Below are 21,217 nucleotides of genomic sequence, written 5' to 3'. Positions count from 1 at the left end.
CTTGTCGAAGTTCTTAACCAATATGAAGATCTCAGTCGAGTCGCTCTCGAACGTAAAGTCGAGCATCGCAGTCTCAGAGAAGTCAGAATGGAAGTGTTGGAACCACCTATATATGGTGATCGTCGGTCGAGAAGTTCTTCTTTATCTGCACGTACTCCATCACCTCAATTACAACGGAATCGCACGGAAAGCGTGACAGGTTCTCTTGCTCCACCGCCTTCGGCTCCTTGTGGTCCTCGTTCTCCGAATCATTTTCCACCTGCTCGTACTCCGTCACCTCAACCGCCACCAACAAGTCCACCATCGAATGAGAGTGAGGAGGAATTGGATGCACCACGTCAACTCAGTGCGAAAGCACTAGGAAAACAAAGGGCGGTTGAAATCGATTCATCAGATCGTAGGTGTCTTTATAGGCATGTTTGAATAAAATAAATAACACACTCTTTTATAGCTTATCAACAACAACAACAGCCTGATACCAACGACAGTTATTACGACGTTTCTACGGAGAGACGCAATTCGCATTCGTTTGACGAATCAGACCGTGAAGACCCTCAGAATGATATTCCATGGCATAGACCCACCCATTATGTTTACGACGCTGCGGCAGAACGAAATGCTCAACGAGAACGCCAAACACGACTGGTCAATGGCGTGCATTAAAGATACTAAATCTATTTATTTGTTTTTCTAATGATGCCCAAAATGAAAGTAGTTACACATTTCTATATTCGAATGCTGGATTACCAGGTTCCGAACTTTCGATCAACACCTTTGAATAACCCAATTCACCATTCTGAGCTTTTTGCAACGCCTCTTCTACCGATACAATCTCGACACCTTCCAAATTAAGTGATTTTGTCAGATAAGGCGCTAACTCATGTAAGACTTGATTTTCGGCAAAGGGGAGGGTACGGTTAAAGGCCGTTTGCGCGCCGTATTCGGTGATACGTTTTTTGAAGGCTTGGATAAAAGGCATCGCTCGTTTGTCTTTGATTAACCCTTTCTGAATGAGTGATGCTTTGATTTTCGTATCGTCGACTTTGGAGTCTTGGGTGGTGTAAGCGTCTTGAACGATTCCGACACAAGCGTCTTGCCAGGAAGGGAAACTCGTCGCTACATAGATCTTGACCTCTTTGGGTTTCTTGGGATCAAAATGGACAAACGAATCAGCAGAGGAAGAGGAAGATGTAGCATTCTTTTTGCTTTTTGCTTTGGCCATGAGTTTGAGTAGGTTGACTTCAGCGTCTCTTATAGATTTGACCGTCGTCCGCATATAGTTTGAACTTTCTAAAAGAACACGATCGACAGGTGAATTGGGTGTAGGCCATAAAGCCAATTGAATCGATTGAGGTTCTTTGAGGATCGTCGTCCAGATGTGTTCGGCAAAATGGGGTGCGATGGGTGTGATGAGGAGTGTGGCGATGCGAATCCAGTAATGGATCGTTTGGGCGTGCATGTTGAGGTTGGATGTGACTTCGCGGTACCAGTCTCGGATGATTTGCATTTCGTAGAAACCGTATTTGAGGGCGTCTTTGTAGTTGGTTCTGAGGTGGATATTTTTTAAAAAAGGGGATTAAGGAGGGAGATGAACAACTTACGCAGTGTAGTGGGTTTGGGTGAGGTTGATCAGATGGTTGATTTCTTGTTCAAAGACTTGATCGAAATAGTTCTTTTCACCATGCCTCAAATTAGCGTCGTCTTTCAGAGTGTCCTTTTAAGGTGTCTCAGTACCGACGCAAAAAAAAAAAAAAAAAAACGACAACAAACACACCTCACACCACGTCAAAAGCGTATGCACCCTCAAAATATTCGCATTCGCACTCTTCTCCTCAAAATTAGCATCCTCCATCCCATCCCCCGCATCCGCCAACGTCAATCTCGTCGCATCCGCCCCAAACTTCTCCACCGCCTCTCTCAAAGTCAACGAATTCCCCGTACTCTTACTCATCTTCTTCCCATTCAACATCAAATGCCCATTCGCTCGCATACTGAGCGGGAACATCTTTTTCGGAAAGAGCGCAGCGTGGACGTAGAGGTTGAATGTCAAGTGGTTGGGAATGAGATCTTTGGCAGAGGAGCGGATGTCGTAAGGGTAAAAGTAGGTAAATTCGTGTTTGAGGGCATCGGCTTTGTCTTGGGGGAGAGGTGAAGGGTTGGGGAAAGGACCATCGCAAAAGATGTATTCCCAGATTTCGTCCGTCATCTGATCGGGGGTGATTCCGAGGGGACCAGGTACTGATCCGTCAAGGGACCCAGCTATAAAAAAAATGGTGAGTCAATACAAATCGTTTTTGATGCGACGAGATCAAGTTACCATGCAAAAGATGAGCAACGGTATAATAACTCATATAGATCGTCGAATCGCTCAATGATTCCACCAGGAACTGTGGGTCCCAAGGCAATTTGGAGCCCAATCCATATGTCCGAGCACAAGCCCACTTGTTCAACCAAGCCAAAGTCTTTTGGAAACCATGCCTCGTCTCCTCGGTGTAAGTATTCATTCCTTGCAACAATTCTTCAACCTGTGCCCTCCAGCTCTCTTCTCCATAGTCCAAATACCATTGGTCCATCAACGCAACGACACACTCGTCCGCCGAGCGCGAGAGAACGAAACCTTCAGGCTCGGCATATGCAAAAGCGAGACCTTGGTTAATGAGGGATTCACGGACTTTGGGTTTGGCGTCTTGAACGGATTGACCGTTGTATTCACCAACGACCATGGTACCATTGTAGAAACCTTCTTTGTACGCGATTTCCTTGGCTTCCGCGAGTTGTTTGGTATCCTTGGCGGACAAAATCTTTAATTGTTTGACAATGGCGGGTGCAGAGAGATCACCGTATGTCGGCGTCGATAGAACGGGAACAGGGTCAATGGCAGCCCATTTAGGATCGATCTTGTAATATTCCGCTTTTTTGCGAAGGTCCATGAGGGTTTGGTAGTCGTCGGGGGAATCTGAGGGAACGGATGTGACGACACCTGTGCCTTTGGTGGCCAGAACACTTTCCATGGGCAGGACGTACACTTCAGGGTTCACAGCCAACGGTGCTTTAATTTTGGTGCCGATGAGGGAGGCACCTTCGACTTCTGCGAGTTTATTGACCTCTCCTCGAGGCGTGATGATACCTTGGAATGTCATGTTGCGGGCGGCACGGTAGGTGCATAGGTAGGCTTCTTTTTCATTGGCCGCAAACACGCCGTATTTGAGGGTGGGACCGACGAAGCAGTTGGTCTGACCGTACCTGAGTTCATCGAGTGAGGTGAGAGGGGAGTTCAATAACGCTGGAGAGACTCACATTGTTTCGGGACGGAGGGTGGCAGCAACAAGATACACCTTGCGTCCACCAACTTTGGCTTCGATGGCTTCTTTTGCGGCAGGACTCCACTCGACCACTTCCATTTTCATACCGGTATATTCCTGTGGCCCGAATCCTTCTCCTTCCTGTCTGTCGTGGTCCATGCATGGTTGACCATCTTTGGGACTGTAGATGGTATAGCGTTCGCCGAATTTTATTTTTCCGAGTCTGTAGAGCTTGTTAACCTGCCAGCGGACAAAGGTGTCGTAGTAAGGATTGGCGTCGGTGGTGAGGAAGGTTCGCCTCCAGTCTATACGCGAACCGAGTGCATTGTTGTCGGCCTGAAAAAAAGTTGGAAAACGTGTAAAGTAAAAGAGAGAAGTTTGTGCGCACAATAGCAAGAGGGGGAAAGTAGGTGAGCCAATGTTGGGTATCGGCGAATTTTTTAATCTCGGAGCGAGGGATTCCGATGGACTCCATGATTTGGAACTGGTAGGTGAGGCCGGTGGATTTGGCGACGAGTTTGCCTTTTTTAGCTTTGGACTTGTCGATCGGGTCGCGTTCTTGTTCTTGTTTGATTTCTTCCTGGACCTGTTCAAAGTTCTCAAAGTCTTGGCCAAAAAGCTGCATTTCGCGGATGACTTTGTCGGCGGAAGCCTGCGTGACGTGTAAGGACGCGTTGAAAATAAAAAAACTTTTTTTTGCATACCTTGATGGGCATGCCGGTGACATGGAAGCCATGGGGGAACAAGGCACGCTTGCCCAGCATGCGCTCGTATCCAGCGGCGAATTCGATTTTGGAGATGGTAAAGGCATGGCCGAGATGGAGGCTACCGTTCATGTAGGGATAGGGAAAGTTGCCGAACCATTTTGGGTATTTTTGGTGGACCTGCTGGGTGGAGAGGCCGGCGATGTCTGCTTGAGATGGGGCATCTATTTCAAAGAGACGCTCAGATCGCCACCGATCTTGGTACTGGCGCTCGAGTGACTTGAGGTAGTCTCTCTTTGCGGTCTGTGGGGGTATTGTGAGCAGGTTATCAGCACATAACACATAACCTTACCTGGCCGAGTTCGATTGTCTGCGCCATTAGAGAACGAGAAAGACGCATGTGGACTGAGTCAGGCGGGTCACGTGGCAAGGCCTGCTTGTTGTGCGGTGCGAGTTAATTTGGGCGGACATGTCTGGCCTCAAACATTCGCCGTTTGGAAAACGTCTCCGCGCGTCGCAGCAGGACTCGCCGCGCAGACGACGCACCCGCCCGACGCCCGCCCCGACGCCCTCCCTCGTGAACAGCAGCAACACCGCCAGCAGCGACCCGCCAGACACCCCCCGCGCCAGATCCAGGGACTATGCCGACAGGTTTGTGCCCTCGCGCGACGTCGGCGACATGCGCACCAGCTACCATCTCATCGACGACGCTGGGCCCTCAACACCCTCCAAAACAAGAATCATTCCCTCCGAGTCCGATGCTCTCAAAGGTGGCGCTCTCGTTCATTTATCTTTTTTACTTATCTTACCCTTTTTATTAGAACAAGCCAACGCTATCTTCACCTCTATTCTCCAGACAGAAGTCACCCCGCCCTCCCCACACCGCTCCCACTCTCCCACACGCCCCATCACGTCCTCGACGCCCTCCACACCCGTAAAACGCACCCGACTATTCAACTATGCCTCCCCATCCTCTTCCAAATCTACGAGTCCAAACACCCGTCGTCTAGACACTCCTACTGACGAAGCCTATTCCATGTCTCCCGTCCGCCAGGAATCCCGCACCCTCCTCGAAAGCCCCCGTCGCCAGCTTCGCAATGTCTGCAAAACGCCCTACCGAGTCCTCGACGCCCCAGAACTGGTCGACGACTTTTATCTCAACCTCGTCGACTGGTCCAGCACCAACGTCCTCGGTGTCGGACTCGGTTCTTGCGTCTATCTCTGGACGGCCCACAATGCCCAGGTGTCCAAACTTTGCGATCTCGCAGAGGGAAACGACTCGATCAGCTCAGTTTCCTGGGTTCAAAAGGTTCGCCACCTTTATATCTATATACTTATCTGACCTCTCGCAGGGAACCACACTCGCCGTGGGGACTCTCTTCGGTCGTCTTCACATCTACGACGCCAACACGCTCCAACTCCAACGAACCTACCACCAAGCTCACCAGCAACGTATAGGTGCTCTCGCTTGGAACTCTTTCGTCCTCTCCTCTGGCTCACGAGATCGACTCGTTCATCATCGCGATGTTCGCGATCCTTCAACGAGACCCTTCAAGAGATGTACAGGTCATCGGCAAGAAGTGTGCGGTCTCAAGTGGTCAGGAGATGGCGGAGTCATGAACGCTACTCTTGCAAGTGGTGGAAATGACAACAAAGTCTGCATCTGGGATTTGCGTGGTTCTACGAGGAGTAGATCGAGTACAGAGACAAACGAAAATACCAACAGCACACTACCACTATGGAAATTTCACGAACATACCGCCGCTGTCAAAGCCCTCGCTTGGGATCCTCACGTTCCAGGTTTATTAGCGACAGGTGGAGGAACTCAGGATAAACATATACGATTCTGGAACGTCTCAAACGGTACGATGCTAAACGAACTCGATACCGGATCCCAAGTACGTCCACCGTTTCATTTTTATCCTTCCTTGAGCTCATTTACAATACAGGTATGTAACCTCATCTGGTCGCTGACATCTCACGAACTCGTCTCAACACACGGCTTCTCATCCACCTCGCCCCAAAACCAAATATGTATATGGAAATACCCAAGCCTAAACATGGTGGCGTCTCTAACAGGTCATACCAATCGTGTTTTGTATCTCGCCATGTCTCCTGATGGGGAGACTATCGTTACCGGTGCCGGGGACGAGACTCTCAGGTTTTGGAATGCTTTTGGTGGGCTGAGCGGGGCGGGTAAAGCAAGTAGTGGGACTGGTGCGCTGGGTGGGGGAGGTGGATCAGGCGGAACTGGAGGGTTGTTTGGTGGTGGTGGTGGTGGAGATGTGTTGGGTGGAGGAAATGGGGTCGGTGGGGATGTTGTGGTCAAAGGCGGAAGTGCATTGGACTATGGGAGGCTGATAAGATGATGATGGACCCACAGTGCTTTTTATTTTATTTCTTTGTTTTGTCATTCATTCTTCTTGTTGTGTTAAAACATGCAAACTGCTAAGGATATTATCCGCGTGACTGCCATGTGACTTGAAATACCGCACGCGTTTGTCGCGTTGTGCTTCACTTTCACCGACGATGGTCCATCCACCGCCCAAGACGCCCTCGAAACGAGTTCGCTGTCGCTCAGACGCAAAGACACCCCTCACACCATCGAACAAGAAATCATCCCAGCCCGTCGGTGTCATTCGAAAAGGCGGCGTCGAATCCCGCCTCGACGTAGTCACCTGCGATTACGTTCCACCTCCCCCAAAGCATGAGCTTAAGCGATCCAAGTCGACTCCCGGCCGCGATAGGTTTATCACCAATAGAGATACCACCGATATCGCAGCCGTTGCCGCAAGTCTCGAGCAGATGTCCCTTAACACACAATCCTCCCCCAATCACACCGCCCGACTGGCAGTGGCAACGGGCGTTCCTGTTAATCGTCGTATATTGGGATATCATGAACAACCACCCGCTGCTTCTTCTTCGGATAATACACTAGCTCAACAGCGTGAATACGCTAAACCACTTTATGCGCAACGTCCGGGCGCTCTTCCTTCGTCGACGGGTGCTATTACGAGCAAAGCTCGGAAGATTCCTACTCAACCCGAGCGTGTATTAGATGCTCCTGGGATGGTAGACGATTTTTACTTGAATCTGTTGAGCTGGTCTTGTCAGAATGCTGTAGCTGTGGCTCTTGAAGCATCTACCTATATTTGGAAAGCGGATACGGGATCTGTGGTTTTGTTGGGTGAAGCGCCTGAGGGTGCGTATGTGTCGAGTGTGGATTTCTCGAATGATGGTGCGTTTTTGGGTGTGGGACTTGGGATGGGTGATGTTGAGCTTTGGGATGTGGAGAGTGGGCAAAAGTTGAGGACGATGGCTGGGCATGTGGGTCAGGTTGCTACTTTGTCGTGGCATCAGCATATTCTCAGTTCGGGGTGTGCGGATGGAAGTATTTGGCATCATGACGTTCGTATTTCGAGGCACAAGGTTATGGAACTCTTGGGACATAGTGGTGAGATTTGTGGTTTGAAATGGAGGAGTGATGGAGAACTTTTGGCGAGTGGGGGGAATGATAATGTTGTTAATATTTGGGATGGGCGGGTTGGGGATGTTAATGAAACTACGAGGGGAAGTGCGAAATGGACGAAACGCAATCATACGGCTGCCGTCAAGGTTTCTTTTTTTGCATTTTATTTTCTTATGGGTTCTTACCGACGTCCTACAGGCTGTCGCTTGGTGTCCTTGGCAGCCCTCCCTTCTTGCTTCAGGCGGAGGCACAAACGATGCTACACTCAACGTCTGGAACAGTACCACCGGCGCTCGTCTCCACACCCACCGCACCCCATCTCAAATCACGTCTATCCAATGGGCAACCCAACGTAAAGAAATTCTGACTACACATGGGTATCCCACAAATTCACTCATGATCCATGCGTATCCGAGTATGGAACGCGTGGCGGAGATTAGAGATGCTCATGATTCGAGGGTGTTGTTTAGTTGTGTTGGACCGGGAGGAGATGTTGTTTGTACGGGTGGGGGTGATGAGAATTTGAAATTTTGGAGGGTTTGGGATTCGAAGAGTGGGGAAGGCAGTACGGGGAAGAAGAAGAAGGCTTCTGCGGCTAATACGGAGGAGGTTGGAGGGGGTAGACTCAATTCGACCAGAGAAGGTATTTTAAGTATTAGGTAGTGACTTTGAGTTTCAGTCCAATGACACTTGTCGTGATCAGATGAAGTAATAGCTGGTTCGTCTCGGAGGTAGCAAGCAACATGACGAAGCTCTCCTCCGCACTTCCCTAGCTGGAATGGGTTAGGGTGGATCAAGGGGCTGGCAACCGAGCAAATTCCTCTGTAAGGTATGGTTCTGACAACCGTGGAAATCCCAGGGACCACCTACTTTAGGAGTAGTGCAACGTCAGGAAATACCTGATCGTCACATCTGGTCACTGTGTCCCTGCGTGGGTTATATGAGTTGTATTTGAGTTGTGTAGACCTTTCATTCCATATAATCAAGACATCAGCAAAAAGTCACACAACTTATGCAAACTTATGAAAAAGTTGCCTTATGCTTGCCTTATAAAGACCAACTTAAGGCACATAAGTCTCCAAAATAGCATAAGTTCATAATTTTTCATAAGCCAGACAAGAAGTTTACACATAAGTCACACATTAGTTCATAAGTTTATCATAAATTCATAAGTTGGATACAAAGAAAGCATAAGCACAGGACATTTCATAAGTCAGACCAGGGGGCTGTCAACCGAGCAAGCCGTGGAATCAACCCTCTGCAACATCCCCTGGGTAAATTTCCTTAAAGGGATTTCCCACGGGGATGTTGCAGATTGCTATCATCACGCTCGAGCATCACGCTGGCATCATGGTGGGAATCCATCAGTCACTCTGCTGATGATGATTGCGATATGATATCACATCAGTATCACATCATATCCGGGCATCGATAACGCCCCGGCCTTCTCTCTATGTAGCGTACCGCAGAATCTCGGTAAAATCATGTGTATCTCATCAAAATAAAATCATAAACCCGGATTATTATCTTTCCCATCTTTAATGGCCAATTCACGAGCAGTGCCACTTCAAGAGGACACGACGATCACACTCGAAGATGGAACGCAATTTCGTACCCTGTATGATAGTGCAATGAAAAGGCATATTGTTACCTGTAACATATGCTTCGACAAAATCAAACTAGCAGCAACAGCTAACTCCTACCCTCTGGAGAAGCACCGTAAAACTTGTCAACAGGGACAGGACAAGCTGAACAATCCACGGTTTCGGGCTAGAGGAGATGTCTTTGAAGCTTCCGGAAGCTTCGATCTCCAACTTCTTTTCCGTTCCGCATCGGCTTCCTTCGAATCCCGTAATAACACCAATCGAATCCAGGTCGAGTGCCCTGGCCAATGGGTCCAGTGGTCTCCCGGTTCCATTTGGGAAACCTATCCTTTTCGACTTCACAAGTCCAAGGAGCTCGGATGGACACCAATCGGTATTGATGATATGTCCAATGCATTAGTGTTGCGAGCAAGACGATGTTGGAAGCAGGTTGATGTGATTGATGATGAAGATGGTCCGGGATCTTGCGCAGCCTGTAAAGGAGTCCCTCACTCCATAGAATTTCGGAAGGTAGTAGAGCGAGCACGAGATGTGAAGGAACACACACCTTGGATGTACTTGACGGATCAGCAAAAGGAAAGGTTAATGCGACAGATGACGCTTACTATACGGAGACTTCGGGTTCGAGTAAGCTTCATCGTGTTTCTAATCAAAACTAGCAATGGCTAACTTTGATCTGTTGTTTTTAGATATTTCACGCTGTCCGAGGCCATCGAGTACTCAAGATTAAGATGCAGGAGTACAAACGCATTATGATGCTTATCGCATCAAATGATGTTCCACGTCTAAATAAACTACTTTCAGTCTCACTTCGTCACGGAAATAGTGCTACAGCTATAGCCGCTCAAATACAACGTGCCATCGATGGTCTTTATTCTCCTCGAGGGGGATTTACACAGCGGGAACTTGATGTGGCTTTTCTTTGCCAAGCAATTGGGGGACGTCGACTCTTATACGCTTTGGGAAAATCTCATGGCCTTCCTTCAGAAGCCTCAGTTCGTCGTACCAAAACAATTCCCAGGTTATTGCCCTCCATTGGAGTGCCAACAATGGAAGAGATTGAGCAGAACATAGTGGCGTTCTTGGATCCCACTATTAAACCTCCACCTGCCTCTGTTAATGGAATGCTTCCGGGAAATACTCTTGGCTTTGATGGAGTTTCGATCCAAAAGAAGTGCCGCTACTGTCCTAAGCGAGGCACGGTCTTGGGATTATGTCGAGAGCATTCACATAAGATTGATACTCGTGTTACGGATTCGACGATTATCGGCAAAATATGGGACGCATTGGAATCGCAGGACATGGATACCAAAGTTTGCTGGGGCTCCGAGGCAACAGTCGTGGTTGTAGCACTGTACAGTAGGAACGACCATTACTCCCCCACTCCACTTGTAATCTCGCCCACTGACAAATCGGAGACTGGCGATAAACTCGGCCAGTGGATCCAAGTTGTTATCGACACATGGAATAACCACGAAAATGGAGCCCTGCAAAATGGGCCTCTATGGTCAATTGCTAGTGACGGTGATGCTGTTTTTCGCCGCGCCCGACATGACTTATGCAATCGCTATCCGTTGGATAAAGATACACCACTCGGGCAGAAACTCCAACCATTATTGGGCCTTAATCTGAACACGTCGAAGGAAATAATCACAGCGACGTGCGACCCAAAACATATTTTCAAGCGCTTCGCAACACTTTTGCGTAGTACAGGAACAACTATCAAGGATTGCTTAATCAGTTCGAGCGACATCCGTGAGCAACTGATCAAGACTCTCGAGATCTTGCCGACTGAAGTGAACGATTTGTTGAACACCCAAGACAAGCAGAACGTCCCGAAAGCTGTAAAATTACTCCGTTATCTAAACATACTGTCAACTGTCCCTCCTCCCAGCGACAATTTTCGACGTGTTCGTTTCGACTACATATCTTTCATCGGAAAGGTGTTCAGTTTCTTTGTCGAGCCTTTTGTTGATGTGCGCATGAATCTGAACCAACAACTCGAGTCTCTATCCACCTTTTCTCACCTCGCTGTTGCACTTCAGCTGGAGCATGGCACGGCTTTTCTTCCAGGACCTCTCTTCGCAGATTCTCAAGCTGTCATCAAGAATATTTTTTTTATAGTTGCACGCCTCCAGTTGATCAGCCCGGAACTCACCTTCTACATCATTCATGAAGGAACGGATCGTCTTGAACGATTGTTTGGAGACTGTCGTACACTCGGTCATGGTAGTAACTTCGATATTCTACAGCTAAGCGAGAAAATGGCTATCGCTTGTCTTATCAATTCAACTTTTGAGCGTAATTCCGATTTAGACCGTGGTCATCGTCGGCTGGATCTATCTTCAACGCTTGGCATTGACCACATCAATCCGGCTTCGTGGCTTGGCGATACTCGTGTTGGAGGAGTCGATCTGAAGGTGGCATGGAACAACGGCCGGGATGTGGCTATAGAGATGCTGCAATCCATTTTTGACGCTGATAAAGTGAAAAGGGACTTTGATTTCACCTCTATTTACTCTCATTCGAATCGAGACATGTTGCGGCCAGATGGCATATATATTGGCATACGAGCAACTAAAGAAGGACGTAAAGAAAAATATCCGATCGAAGTTTCCAATCCAAAGCATGTACCCGCCCCGCAAAACCCTGTAAACCCTATCCAACAAACACCCTTCAGCATAGTACCAGCTACCTCTGGACGTCAAGACACAGCCGATATGGACAATGCGGAAGAGGAGTTTGGACTGGAAGAAGATCTCCCCGATAATCCACATGAAACCTTGAAGGCTCGTCAGTCATTTCTCATTGAAGGAAAAGAGGCGAACATTGACTCTGCTCTATCATCAATACACCCAGATTCCTGGAGACAGATGTCCGATCGCGTATATCGAGTACGGGGTTGGAGTCTCGAGCATTTCAATAATACATCAAAGGTTGATGCTCTCGTTGATGTGGAAGACGTTATTGATGGTGAATTATTGAAGGTCTATGATGTAGTTGGTCTTCTGGTACGCGCCAATGACACCGTTTGTTTTGCTGTAATGGAGGTGAAAAGTTTTACGAGGCGAGATGGTAAAAAAAAAGTCGTTACCTTATCCGCCAAATACTCCGATCTTACATCGGAGGCTTCAAACTATATGGTCTCTGGCCAAATCATGAAACTCATTCCTTCCGAGAAGCTGGTTGGGTACTGGGAGTGGGCGAAAGAATATATTGACCCGTTGGGCAGGTCAAAGGATCGACGAAAGAAGAGGTCGCTCACGATCGAAGTCCCTTCACATTTGATCCAACCTCTCACCGTTCACATGATTTCGCATCCGAGCGAGCCCAGAACGACCCGATTGCAATGGGCTTTGGCAACAGAAGAATTAGAGGGGCAGATGATGTATGCATGGCAGCTTTCAACCCCCGAGTTCAATAATGGCGTCTCGGGCATTGAGTTGATCCCCACGATTGACAACTCGGAGGGCCTCCCATATTGCAACAAAGACGGTGCGCATAATCAAACTTTATTTATTAGCAATTTTTAATGGATCTGATAGGTCAGCGTAGATTTGTTGTGAAAAAACCCTCCAGTGAAGTTCTCCGCTGTAATCAACCACTACTTCCAGAACAGACCGTTCATTGCCTTGTCTGTGGGGTGACTCTTCAGCTGAAGAAGATGAGGGAACATGTGGGCCAGCATATCCTATGGGATATGCGAGGTCAACTTGTTATACCACCTTCTAATTCTGACTTCGATGTTCCATCTGTGCGTAATTTGAATGCTCGCTAATAATCACTCAATTTCAAACATTGATAGATGGCCCAGATGGGTATTATACCATGTGGCTTCTGTGGCTTAGACGATTGCTTGACAAAACTCACAACTGCGCCTGGCAATGATCCGTTTATTACATCGGACTGCATTTATCGCGACGTAACCCTCAATTACCAAGCCGTGTCAAAGGGAGAGGCTAATGGTACAATTTGTTCTAATATTCCGATTCACTGTACTCTCTGCCCGCTGTCCCCTGATGGTGAGCCGCAAACAATTTGGAAGTACAACACTTTGATGCATATTGCTCTGGATCATGAGTACTTTGATCCTGAGGATCAAAATCTATGCGTTTATCCCGATATCCCAGTCTCGATGCAAGTAGAAATGCATATATCTCGGGCAGAAGAGGCCACTCTTGGCATCCAGGAGAAGCGCACAATGGATGCACAGGCCGATTTCAAGCTCATGAACAGTGACGATTTACCACTCGAACTTCCGAAAGATTCAACGAAAATACATGATGGGACTGGAGGAAAGTGGGTCCGGGCTGATACTCAGTCCACAATCCAGTGGGCCGTAACACCTCCATCTAAGAAACATCATTTTTAGCTATTGCAGTCGAATTTACTTGTACGCGGTTTCAGATTGTAGCTACTATACATTTCTTATCACGACTGTGACGTTGATGTGACTTTGATGTTACATCGAGTGACCAGGGTTCTGCAACATCCCCGTGGGAAATCCCTTTAAGGAAATTTACCCAGGGGATGTTGCAGAGGGTTGATTCCACGGCTTGCTCGGTTGACAGCCCCCTGAGTCAGACCAAAGGTTAAATCACAAGTCAGACAAAATTTCATAAGTTTATCATGAATTCATAAGGCTACTGACAAGTCAAACAGTATCTCATAAGTGAAACATAGGCTCATAAGTCAGATAACAAGGCAAGAATCATAGCATTATAAGAACATTATGCTGTATGTCTTGTTCTACTACTCATAAAATTCCGGAAAAATCACGACAAATCTTAGAATATTAAAAAAACATAAGTCTATCACAACCTCTATACTTAAATAATACACATGTGTTATGTAAACATTATGCAAATGTTACCGTAAATTTAATTTACATAGTACATATGTAATATGTAAAACATATTTAAACTTTATGCAAACAAAAGTCTTAAATTGAGCTTTATTGCATTTTTAATTTACATATGTTTTAAATAGTACACATGTATTATTAAAATAATATTTACAGTAATGCTTGCATAAGGTTTGCATAATACATGTGTACTATTCAAATATAGAGGTTGTGCAAGGTCCAGGAATTCGGATCTGGTTTTAGATTTATTATCCGATCAATATTAGACGAGCTATGGCGGAAATTCGTGTTTTTCATATGTTAAATGTGCCATATCTCAATAGGCTTTCATTGAACAAAAGATCTAACGACATATTCGGACTCCCCGACCTCGAAACTATAGGAATATACTTTTAGATCATTAAAATCCATGCAGAAATGACTCGAAAATATCTCCTACCTATGATTTGAGGAACTTTGACTCGAAAATCCCAAGTCCAGACGTCATGTGATGTCATGTGACATGTTGAACTTCTGTTTCGAGCACGACGTTGATCCTTCCTCATCACCACCATCATTCCTCCCCTCCCCATCCTCTCCCTCCCCCTTTCTTGCCCTCCAGGCCTGTAACTTAGTAAGTAACATCCTTATCACCTTCCTAGCTCTCCCCCAGCTGATTCTCAGCTTAATTAGGACACTTTTTTGCCTTTTTAGGCCGCTTTTTTAGGGCTATTTTGGGAGGGTTTTGAGAGGAGATGTGAGGATGATATGTGGATGAGTTTTGGGGGGATCTCTAGTCTTTGGTGAGTGCTTTTTGACTCTTCATCTTCTCATACTCATTTGTTGCTTTTAGAATCTCATTTCTCATCGTTTCCCCCCATCTTCCATTTCTACCCCCCTGGCTGCTGTCATATCCCTCTTGTCTGCTTTTTTCAGGGTCTGTTTCCTCTTTAGGAAGTCTGTATTATACATGATGTATTGTATTTACTATATGAATATAATTCTTTGTTCCTTATGCATTATGATGTTCCTTATGATTGAGCTTATACTCTCTTACATCTTTTTACTGTCTTAAGTACTTACTTATGCAACTTAGGATAAATCCTCATGACTTATGATAATCTTGAATCTTATGACCATATTGTGACTTATGTACTTATGATTTACTTAAGTATTGCATAAGTCAGAACCTCAGACAGTGACATGCCTTATGCAAAAATGACTTATACTGACTTATGATTTTTATAAGTTTGCATAAGTCAAATTTAAGTCACTTTACCTTTTCCTGATGCACTGGCAGCAACTCTACTACCAATGCTTCGTCTTCGAGTGGCCTGGTCGCGCCAGCTAGCCGTGCCCAGGTGATTGATGAGGACACCAAGATGGGATACAGAGATGCTGAAGGAGAACCAGACGATGGTGCTGGCACCTCTGGTTTTCCCATGCGGAAGCTCTTTGGAGGGTCTCATGACACATCCTCACGGATTCCGACCGTTGGAAGTTGCGTTCGTGAATTGGACTTATCTCACAAGTCCAGGAGGGCATATGTAGCGGGCTCATGCTCTGATCGCTCACCCACTTGGCTGGATTCGCTCCCATGTTCTATTTCATTCTACCTCGTATTTACCATTGTTTGTCTTATCTTTTTATTTTATATATAAACCCTGTAGTAGACAGGACGAGGCAGTTTTCGCCTCTTTACAACAGAATGTAGCTGTGCTAGTTTAATCCCTGGTCTGCTACTAAGTGAAAGCTTGAATCAATCTATTCCCTCGGTGTAACTCCATGTTATACTCCTCTCCTATCGCGCAAATACTGCTTCGACATTGCTCTTAGATTCGCAAGACCCCCTTTACCTGGCAACGGCATTGGCACTCGAGTTGACATTGGTGAACCTGAGGTTGTAGTGGCAATTGCAGCAATGGGAGATGTGCGTTCTGCTATTGCTGGCAACACTGGTTCTTGGTCTCTATGCGCCTCCGCTTAGAACCGGAAGAAGTATCCACTGGTGGTATAGGCTCGAATTTGACAAGTTTCAATTGAATCGAGGCCGGTTCAGTGTCCGTATCTTCAGTTCGCTGGTATTTCGCAGGATTGATGGACTTGATAAAGCCAGCACAAGGCGATTTCATGGCACAAAGTTTTTCTAGATATGCACAATATCAGTATGCAGATGTTTAGAATAAGAAAAACATGGTACGAGCCAGCAGGTGTGAGGGCCGTTCCAAGTTGTGCACACTAGAAAGTAAGAGTAAGTGGGACAGGTGATAATTGAATGGCAATAGTAAGTACCCGGAAAAGTTCACGCTCATAACAATCTTTTATGCCATTGTATTCCACGCATGCAATCTGTTTGTTGGAAAAAAAACGGCGGTACTTATCAGGAAGAACATTGCAGTTCTTGAATGCTGTAGCCTTGGAAGAAGTGTACCAGTACTTTGGTTCTGTAGTGCTGTGGGGCTGTAAGCAGTGCGCTATTGGGAAGAGGACTGGTTAATACATACCTCTTGCAATCTTTGGGGGTGATACAATACGTTGAGCTGTCCTAAAAGCAGGAGGAATAATGGTAGTAGACGTACAGTATATCTAAGGGGTAGGCATGAGCAAGATAGGGCTAGGAAAGAATCGACTCACCAAGCCAAGCATGAATCTGTTGACAGTTCAGCAAAATTAGAGTAAATATAGATTTGGAACGCGCCTGTATATGGAAGTCAACCGCTGTTTTCCTTCTATACAAATTTTGCTTTCACTACCGTTGTCATAGGTATTGACCGCTGCTCCACAATCAGTGAACCCTATGGAATGTGTTTAACGGATTGACACTGACCGAAGATGATTGGTGGGATGTAGAAGTTGTGGAAAATGGAATCTATAAGGCCTACTTGTTTTTCTTCAGGCCATTTGACGTCTACGAGCAGCCGAGTGAGTCGTGGTGGATAAGAAGGGGAGACATGGCGAGACATACGCACCACAGGGATACTCTGGCTCCAAGTCGATGTCTCCTGCTACAATTTGGTCAAGAAGAGACTGGGTGGTGTAGGTAGTTACTCGTGGGGGCTGGAGAACATTTGTAAGGATATACCCTCCTGTCTTCCCACCCCTCAATCTTAGCGGCTTTTTGTCATCCGAGTCTGGGTCAGCCATAGAGGATTCGCTGTCAAAATCTGAGTTGGAGAGCGAGGAGAGGGGGTCAGAAAAAGAGTTGGCTATCTGTGCTGTGGTCGATGGTAAGCAATGTTGGTTTGACCAGTGTTGGAATAGTTGCGTAACCGGTATCAAAGTTGCGCAACCAGCAGATAAGTTACCGTTTGATGGCAACCTACCTGATTCTTCCCCGTCGTCAATCATGTGACCATGCCAAATGAGGCAACCGACTTAAGTAATACAATCATGTGATGCACAAGCGTTGCGCGACGCACCCGCCATGTTTTTATAATTATAAGTCATGAAAGCGAGATCGTCATGTACAAAAAAAACTGATAGAAAAAATCATATACTGTATATGATACGAAACACGAAGTGAAAATTTCAAGAGAAAAGAACATCACCGGTTGAAGCAGCAAGGCCTTCGTTATCCACAAATTCCCTGGAGCATCCAGATCTTCCTCAAAAGCAGATCTCGCATATCGAGTGTAAAGCGACAATGGTAATGGTACACGGGCAATGATGGCATTGCCTTTGAGGCCCGGAGTGCGAGCAACGTTATCTAACTATTTAGTGCTCGTGGTATTGCGGGAACGTTATACTTAATGCAAGCAATTATATAAGCTACTAACCAGTGATGCAGCGTGGGAGAGTTACAGTTGCCTACCAGGTAGACAACTTTGGTGACTGGTATGTGACTGACAACTCTACCGGTTGTCACAGTCATCTGATGGCACAACACTGTCATGGTGGCGCCTCCAGGATCTGCTATCCTGAAATCCTTCCAGTTTTAAACGATGCGGGTGGGGAAATTGAGCTCTATCTGCCAGCTTTGATAACGTTACTTCGGTACAAAGACAGAAGGGAAAGCGGCGAGTTGACAGCCTCGTTCCTCGTAAACACCGGCACCAGCATATCAAGCCAGATTAAGCACAAACTGGCGACATTACCGGCGAAATTGACAGCATCATCCCACGATGCTGGTTCTTTGCAAGGCACAGGACGTGTTTCAATCCGACAGAACCCTCCTCTAGCTTCGCAGAGTTGGAGATTCTTCGCAGATTCTTGGCATCGTCGACTGGCACCAGTAGCGTGCCCAAAATCAAAATCCACTACACAGCCTCGAGCATTCCGATGGCTGTGCATGCACCAAATGTGGAATATCTTCTTTCAAGATCAACCACCCGAAATCCAACGTTGAATTTCTCACCATCCCCAACACTGCTTCACTTCAAACTTGGTGTGTACATCAGGAAAAGGTAAAGCAACTTAAGTTTGACTTATACAAACTTATGAAAATCATAAGTCTATATAAGTGATTTTTGCATAAGGCATGTCACCATCTGAGATTATGTCTTATGCAAAATACTTATGCAAAATCATAAGGTACATAAGTCACAATGTAGTCATAAGATTGAAGATTACCATAAGTCATGAGGATTTATCTCAAGTTGCATAAGTAGATACTTAAGACAGTAAGAAATAATAAGAGAGTATAAGGTCAATCATAAGGAACATCATAATGCATAAGGAACAAAGAGTTATATTCATATAGTAAATACAATACATCATGTATAATACAGACTTCCTAAAAAGGAAATAAACCCTGAAAAAAGCGGACAAGAGGGATGAGATAACAGCCAGGAGATAGGAATGGAAAGTGGGGGGACAATAATGAGGAAATGTGATACTAAGAGTAACAAATGAGTAAGTAAAGATGAAAAGCCAATACAGCACAGAGATGGGCAGAGAATGACTAATTACTAAAGTCACGGTCAGTGACTATTACTTAGTGATATCTTAGTTAATTTAGTCAAGTTACCAATGACTAAATCAAATGAGTGGGAATTTTTTGATAGCGTGAGTAAGTCATATGGCCAACGTCCAAAAAGTCATATCTGGGTCATGTGATTACATCCGAAGTAGTTCCGTGGACCGTAGACAGATCACATGACACAGATACCGAGTGGCGAGCAGCGAGAACACCAATAGATACCCGAGATCAAGTCAAAATTCAGTCTTATCGATAGCTGTACAATTGATAGTAATCAAATCCTCACTGTATCTTTATCAGAAATTCAGAATGTCATCCAAACACTTAGGTTGCTCACAGGGTGACAGGGATGGTGGCATCACTACTATTTTGATCATGCAAAGAATGGTATTACAACTGCCAAGCAGGAATAGAGTGCAGGTGGTGGATACTTAATCCCTTGTAGTTTCTCAAGAATCTGATATTGCGGAAAGACTCACTCGAGGAGTCGAGCACTAACCAGATAGGGCGTGGGACATAATTGTATCATAGTTTGATGCGTGACAACGACTTTAGTAAAAAGTATATTACTAAATGACTAGTAATGTTACTAAAAGACTAAGTACATAACTAAAAGCACTTAGTTACTTACCCGCCCATCTCTGATACAGCACTCACCAAAGGCCAGGAATCCCCCCCAAATCCTATCCACATATCCTCCTCACATCTCTTCCCAGAACTTCTCCCAAAATAACCCTAAAAAAGCGGCCTAAATAGGCAAAAAAGCGTCCTAAATAGGTAAAAACATGAGCACAACAAGAATAAAAGAGCTGAGCAAGGAATACTTACCATGAATCAGGTCAGAGGGAGAGAGAGAAGGAAAGGAGAGAGTGAGGAGGGCAGGGAGGGCAGGGAATGGTGGTGGTTGAGAGGAGAGATTAACGGTCATGCTCGAAACACAAGTTCAACATGTCACATGACATCACATGACTTCTGGACAGGATTTTCGAGTCAAAGTTCCTCAAATCATAGGTAGGAGATATTTTCGGCCCATTTCTGCATAAAATTTGATGATCTAAAAGTGTATTCCTATAGTTTCGAGGTCGGGGAGTTCGAATATGTTAATTAGATTCTTTGTTGGATGAGATTCTAATGAGATATGGCACATTTAACATATGATAAACACAAATTTGCGCTATAGCTCCTCTAATATTGATTGGATAATAAATCTAAAACCAGATTCAAATTCCTGGACCTTGAAAGCATATACTTACACTCTTCAATCATCAAAATCGGCACAGTAACCAGTAGAAAACATGGCATTCTTGTTATGTTTTTCTGTATCTCCATAACTGGTATGTTTTCCGACAAAGGCATACATATAAACTTATGTTCTTTTAATATTCTAAGATTTGTCGTGATTTTTTCAGAATCATCCGGTTGGTAGAGCAGGCTCTACGACGGGTCTATCTGCAGTTGACAATGACCCCCCACCCCATGATGGAATCTTGATATCTCCATAACAGGTATGTTTTCTGACAAAAACATACATATAGACTTATGTTCTTTTAATATTCTATGATTTGTCGTGATTTTTCCGGAATTTTAAGAGTAGTAGAACAAGACATACAGCATAATGTTCTTATAATGCTATGATGCTAGCCTTGTTATCTGACTTATTCACTTATGAGATCCTGTTTGACTTATGAAACTTTGTCTGACTTGTGGTTTAACCTTTGGTCTGACTTATGAAATGTCCTGTGCTTATGCTATTTTTGTATAACTTGTTATCCAACTTATGAATTTATGATAGACTTATGAACTAATGTGTGACTTATGTGTAAACTTCTTGTCTGGCTTATGAAAAATTATGAACTTATGCTATTTTGGAGACTTATGTGCCTTAAGTTGGTTTTTATAAGGCAAGCATAAGACAACTTTTTCATAAGTTTGCATAAATTGTGCAACTTTTTGCTGATGTAGTTTTTTCATTACAGTAAATCCTGCTGATGTTTACAATTCTTTAGTTCCTATATTGTATTCACAAAAGAATCAATTGTCCAATGAGATTGCTACACCATTTGGTTTTTGGAACTAAAGCTGTTTAATTGCTAAAGATCCTTTTGTAGCAGCAAATTTTTTTAATATATATATAGACACTTTCTTTAAATGATTGCTGGGACATTCAGGAAATGTTGACAATAATAAAAAAGGTATATTAGGAACAGTAAGTGGTTATTATAGTTATGTTGAGGCTCAGGGTCGTGGATCACTACATTGCCATTTGTTAGATCCCTTGTCTAGCAAAGAAAGGCTGAAGAGCAAGCTGGAGATTGCTAAAAACCAATCAGTCGAAGAAGAACTTCTGAATCCAAGGAAATTCGATAAAGACGAGTTT

General features: G+C 45.2%; 5 protein-coding genes across 5 annotated transcripts; 3 read left to right on the top strand and 2 right to left on the bottom strand.

The window, feature by feature from the left end:
• Positions 1-451: 451 nt before the first annotated feature.
• AGABI2DRAFT_227407 (hypothetical protein) lies at positions 452-4,385 on the bottom strand (the record flags this gene model as incomplete). Its single annotated transcript, XM_006455772.1, has 8 exons — positions 452-1,547; positions 1,602-1,714; positions 1,775-2,259; positions 2,318-3,243; positions 3,298-3,638; positions 3,691-3,954; positions 4,007-4,309; positions 4,359-4,385. 8 exons carry the CDS (start codon positions 4,383-4,385, stop codon positions 716-718), a joined length of 3,291 nt encoding a protein of 1,096 aa, XP_006455835.1. The 3' UTR covers positions 452-715.
• Positions 4,386-4,991: 606 nt separating this feature from the next.
• On the top strand, positions 4,992-6,480 carry AGABI2DRAFT_195165 (hypothetical protein). Its single transcript, XM_006455771.1, has 3 exons — positions 4,992-5,315; positions 5,359-5,904; positions 5,956-6,480. The coding sequence occupies exons 1-3, from the start codon at positions 5,043-5,045 to the stop codon at positions 6,373-6,375; spliced, it is 1,239 nt and encodes a 412-aa protein (XP_006455834.1). The 5' UTR covers positions 4,992-5,042; the 3' UTR covers positions 6,376-6,480.
• Positions 6,481-6,530: 50 nt separating this feature from the next.
• Positions 6,531-8,217, top strand: AGABI2DRAFT_195164 (hypothetical protein). Its single transcript, XM_006455770.1, has 2 exons — positions 6,531-7,621; positions 7,674-8,217. Exons 1-2 carry the CDS (start codon positions 6,536-6,538, stop codon positions 8,136-8,138), a joined length of 1,551 nt encoding a protein of 516 aa, XP_006455833.1. The 5' UTR covers positions 6,531-6,535; the 3' UTR covers positions 8,139-8,217.
• Positions 8,218-9,016: 799 nt separating this feature from the next.
• On the top strand, positions 9,017-13,451 carry AGABI2DRAFT_121753 (hypothetical protein; the record flags this gene model as incomplete). The annotated part of the gene is made up of 4 exons (XM_006455769.1): positions 9,017-9,706; positions 9,769-12,574; positions 12,625-12,833; positions 12,885-13,451. The coding sequence occupies 4 exons, from the start codon at positions 9,017-9,019 to the stop codon at positions 13,449-13,451; spliced, it is 4,272 nt and encodes a 1,423-aa protein (XP_006455832.1).
• Positions 13,452-15,862: 2,411 nt separating this feature from the next.
• AGABI2DRAFT_121752 (hypothetical protein) lies at positions 15,863-17,066 on the bottom strand (the record flags this gene model as incomplete). Its single annotated transcript, XM_006455768.1, has 6 exons — positions 15,863-16,068; positions 16,427-16,508; positions 16,557-16,572; positions 16,639-16,696; positions 16,750-16,830; positions 16,892-17,066. The coding sequence occupies 6 exons, from the start codon at positions 17,064-17,066 to the stop codon at positions 15,863-15,865; spliced, it is 618 nt and encodes a 205-aa protein (XP_006455831.1).
• Between the last annotated feature and the right edge of the window lie 4,151 nt (positions 17,067-21,217).

The sequence above is a fragment of the Agaricus bisporus genome (genome assembly GCF_000300575.1).
Source record: "Agaricus bisporus var. bisporus H97 unplaced genomic scaffold AGABI2scaffold_11, whole genome shotgun sequence".
In the NCBI taxonomy this organism is placed as follows: Eukaryota; Fungi; Basidiomycota; class Agaricomycetes; order Agaricales; family Agaricaceae; genus Agaricus; species Agaricus bisporus.
The sequence above is the reverse complement of the archived record's forward strand: the minus strand, read 5'-3'. Positions and strand labels throughout refer to the sequence as shown.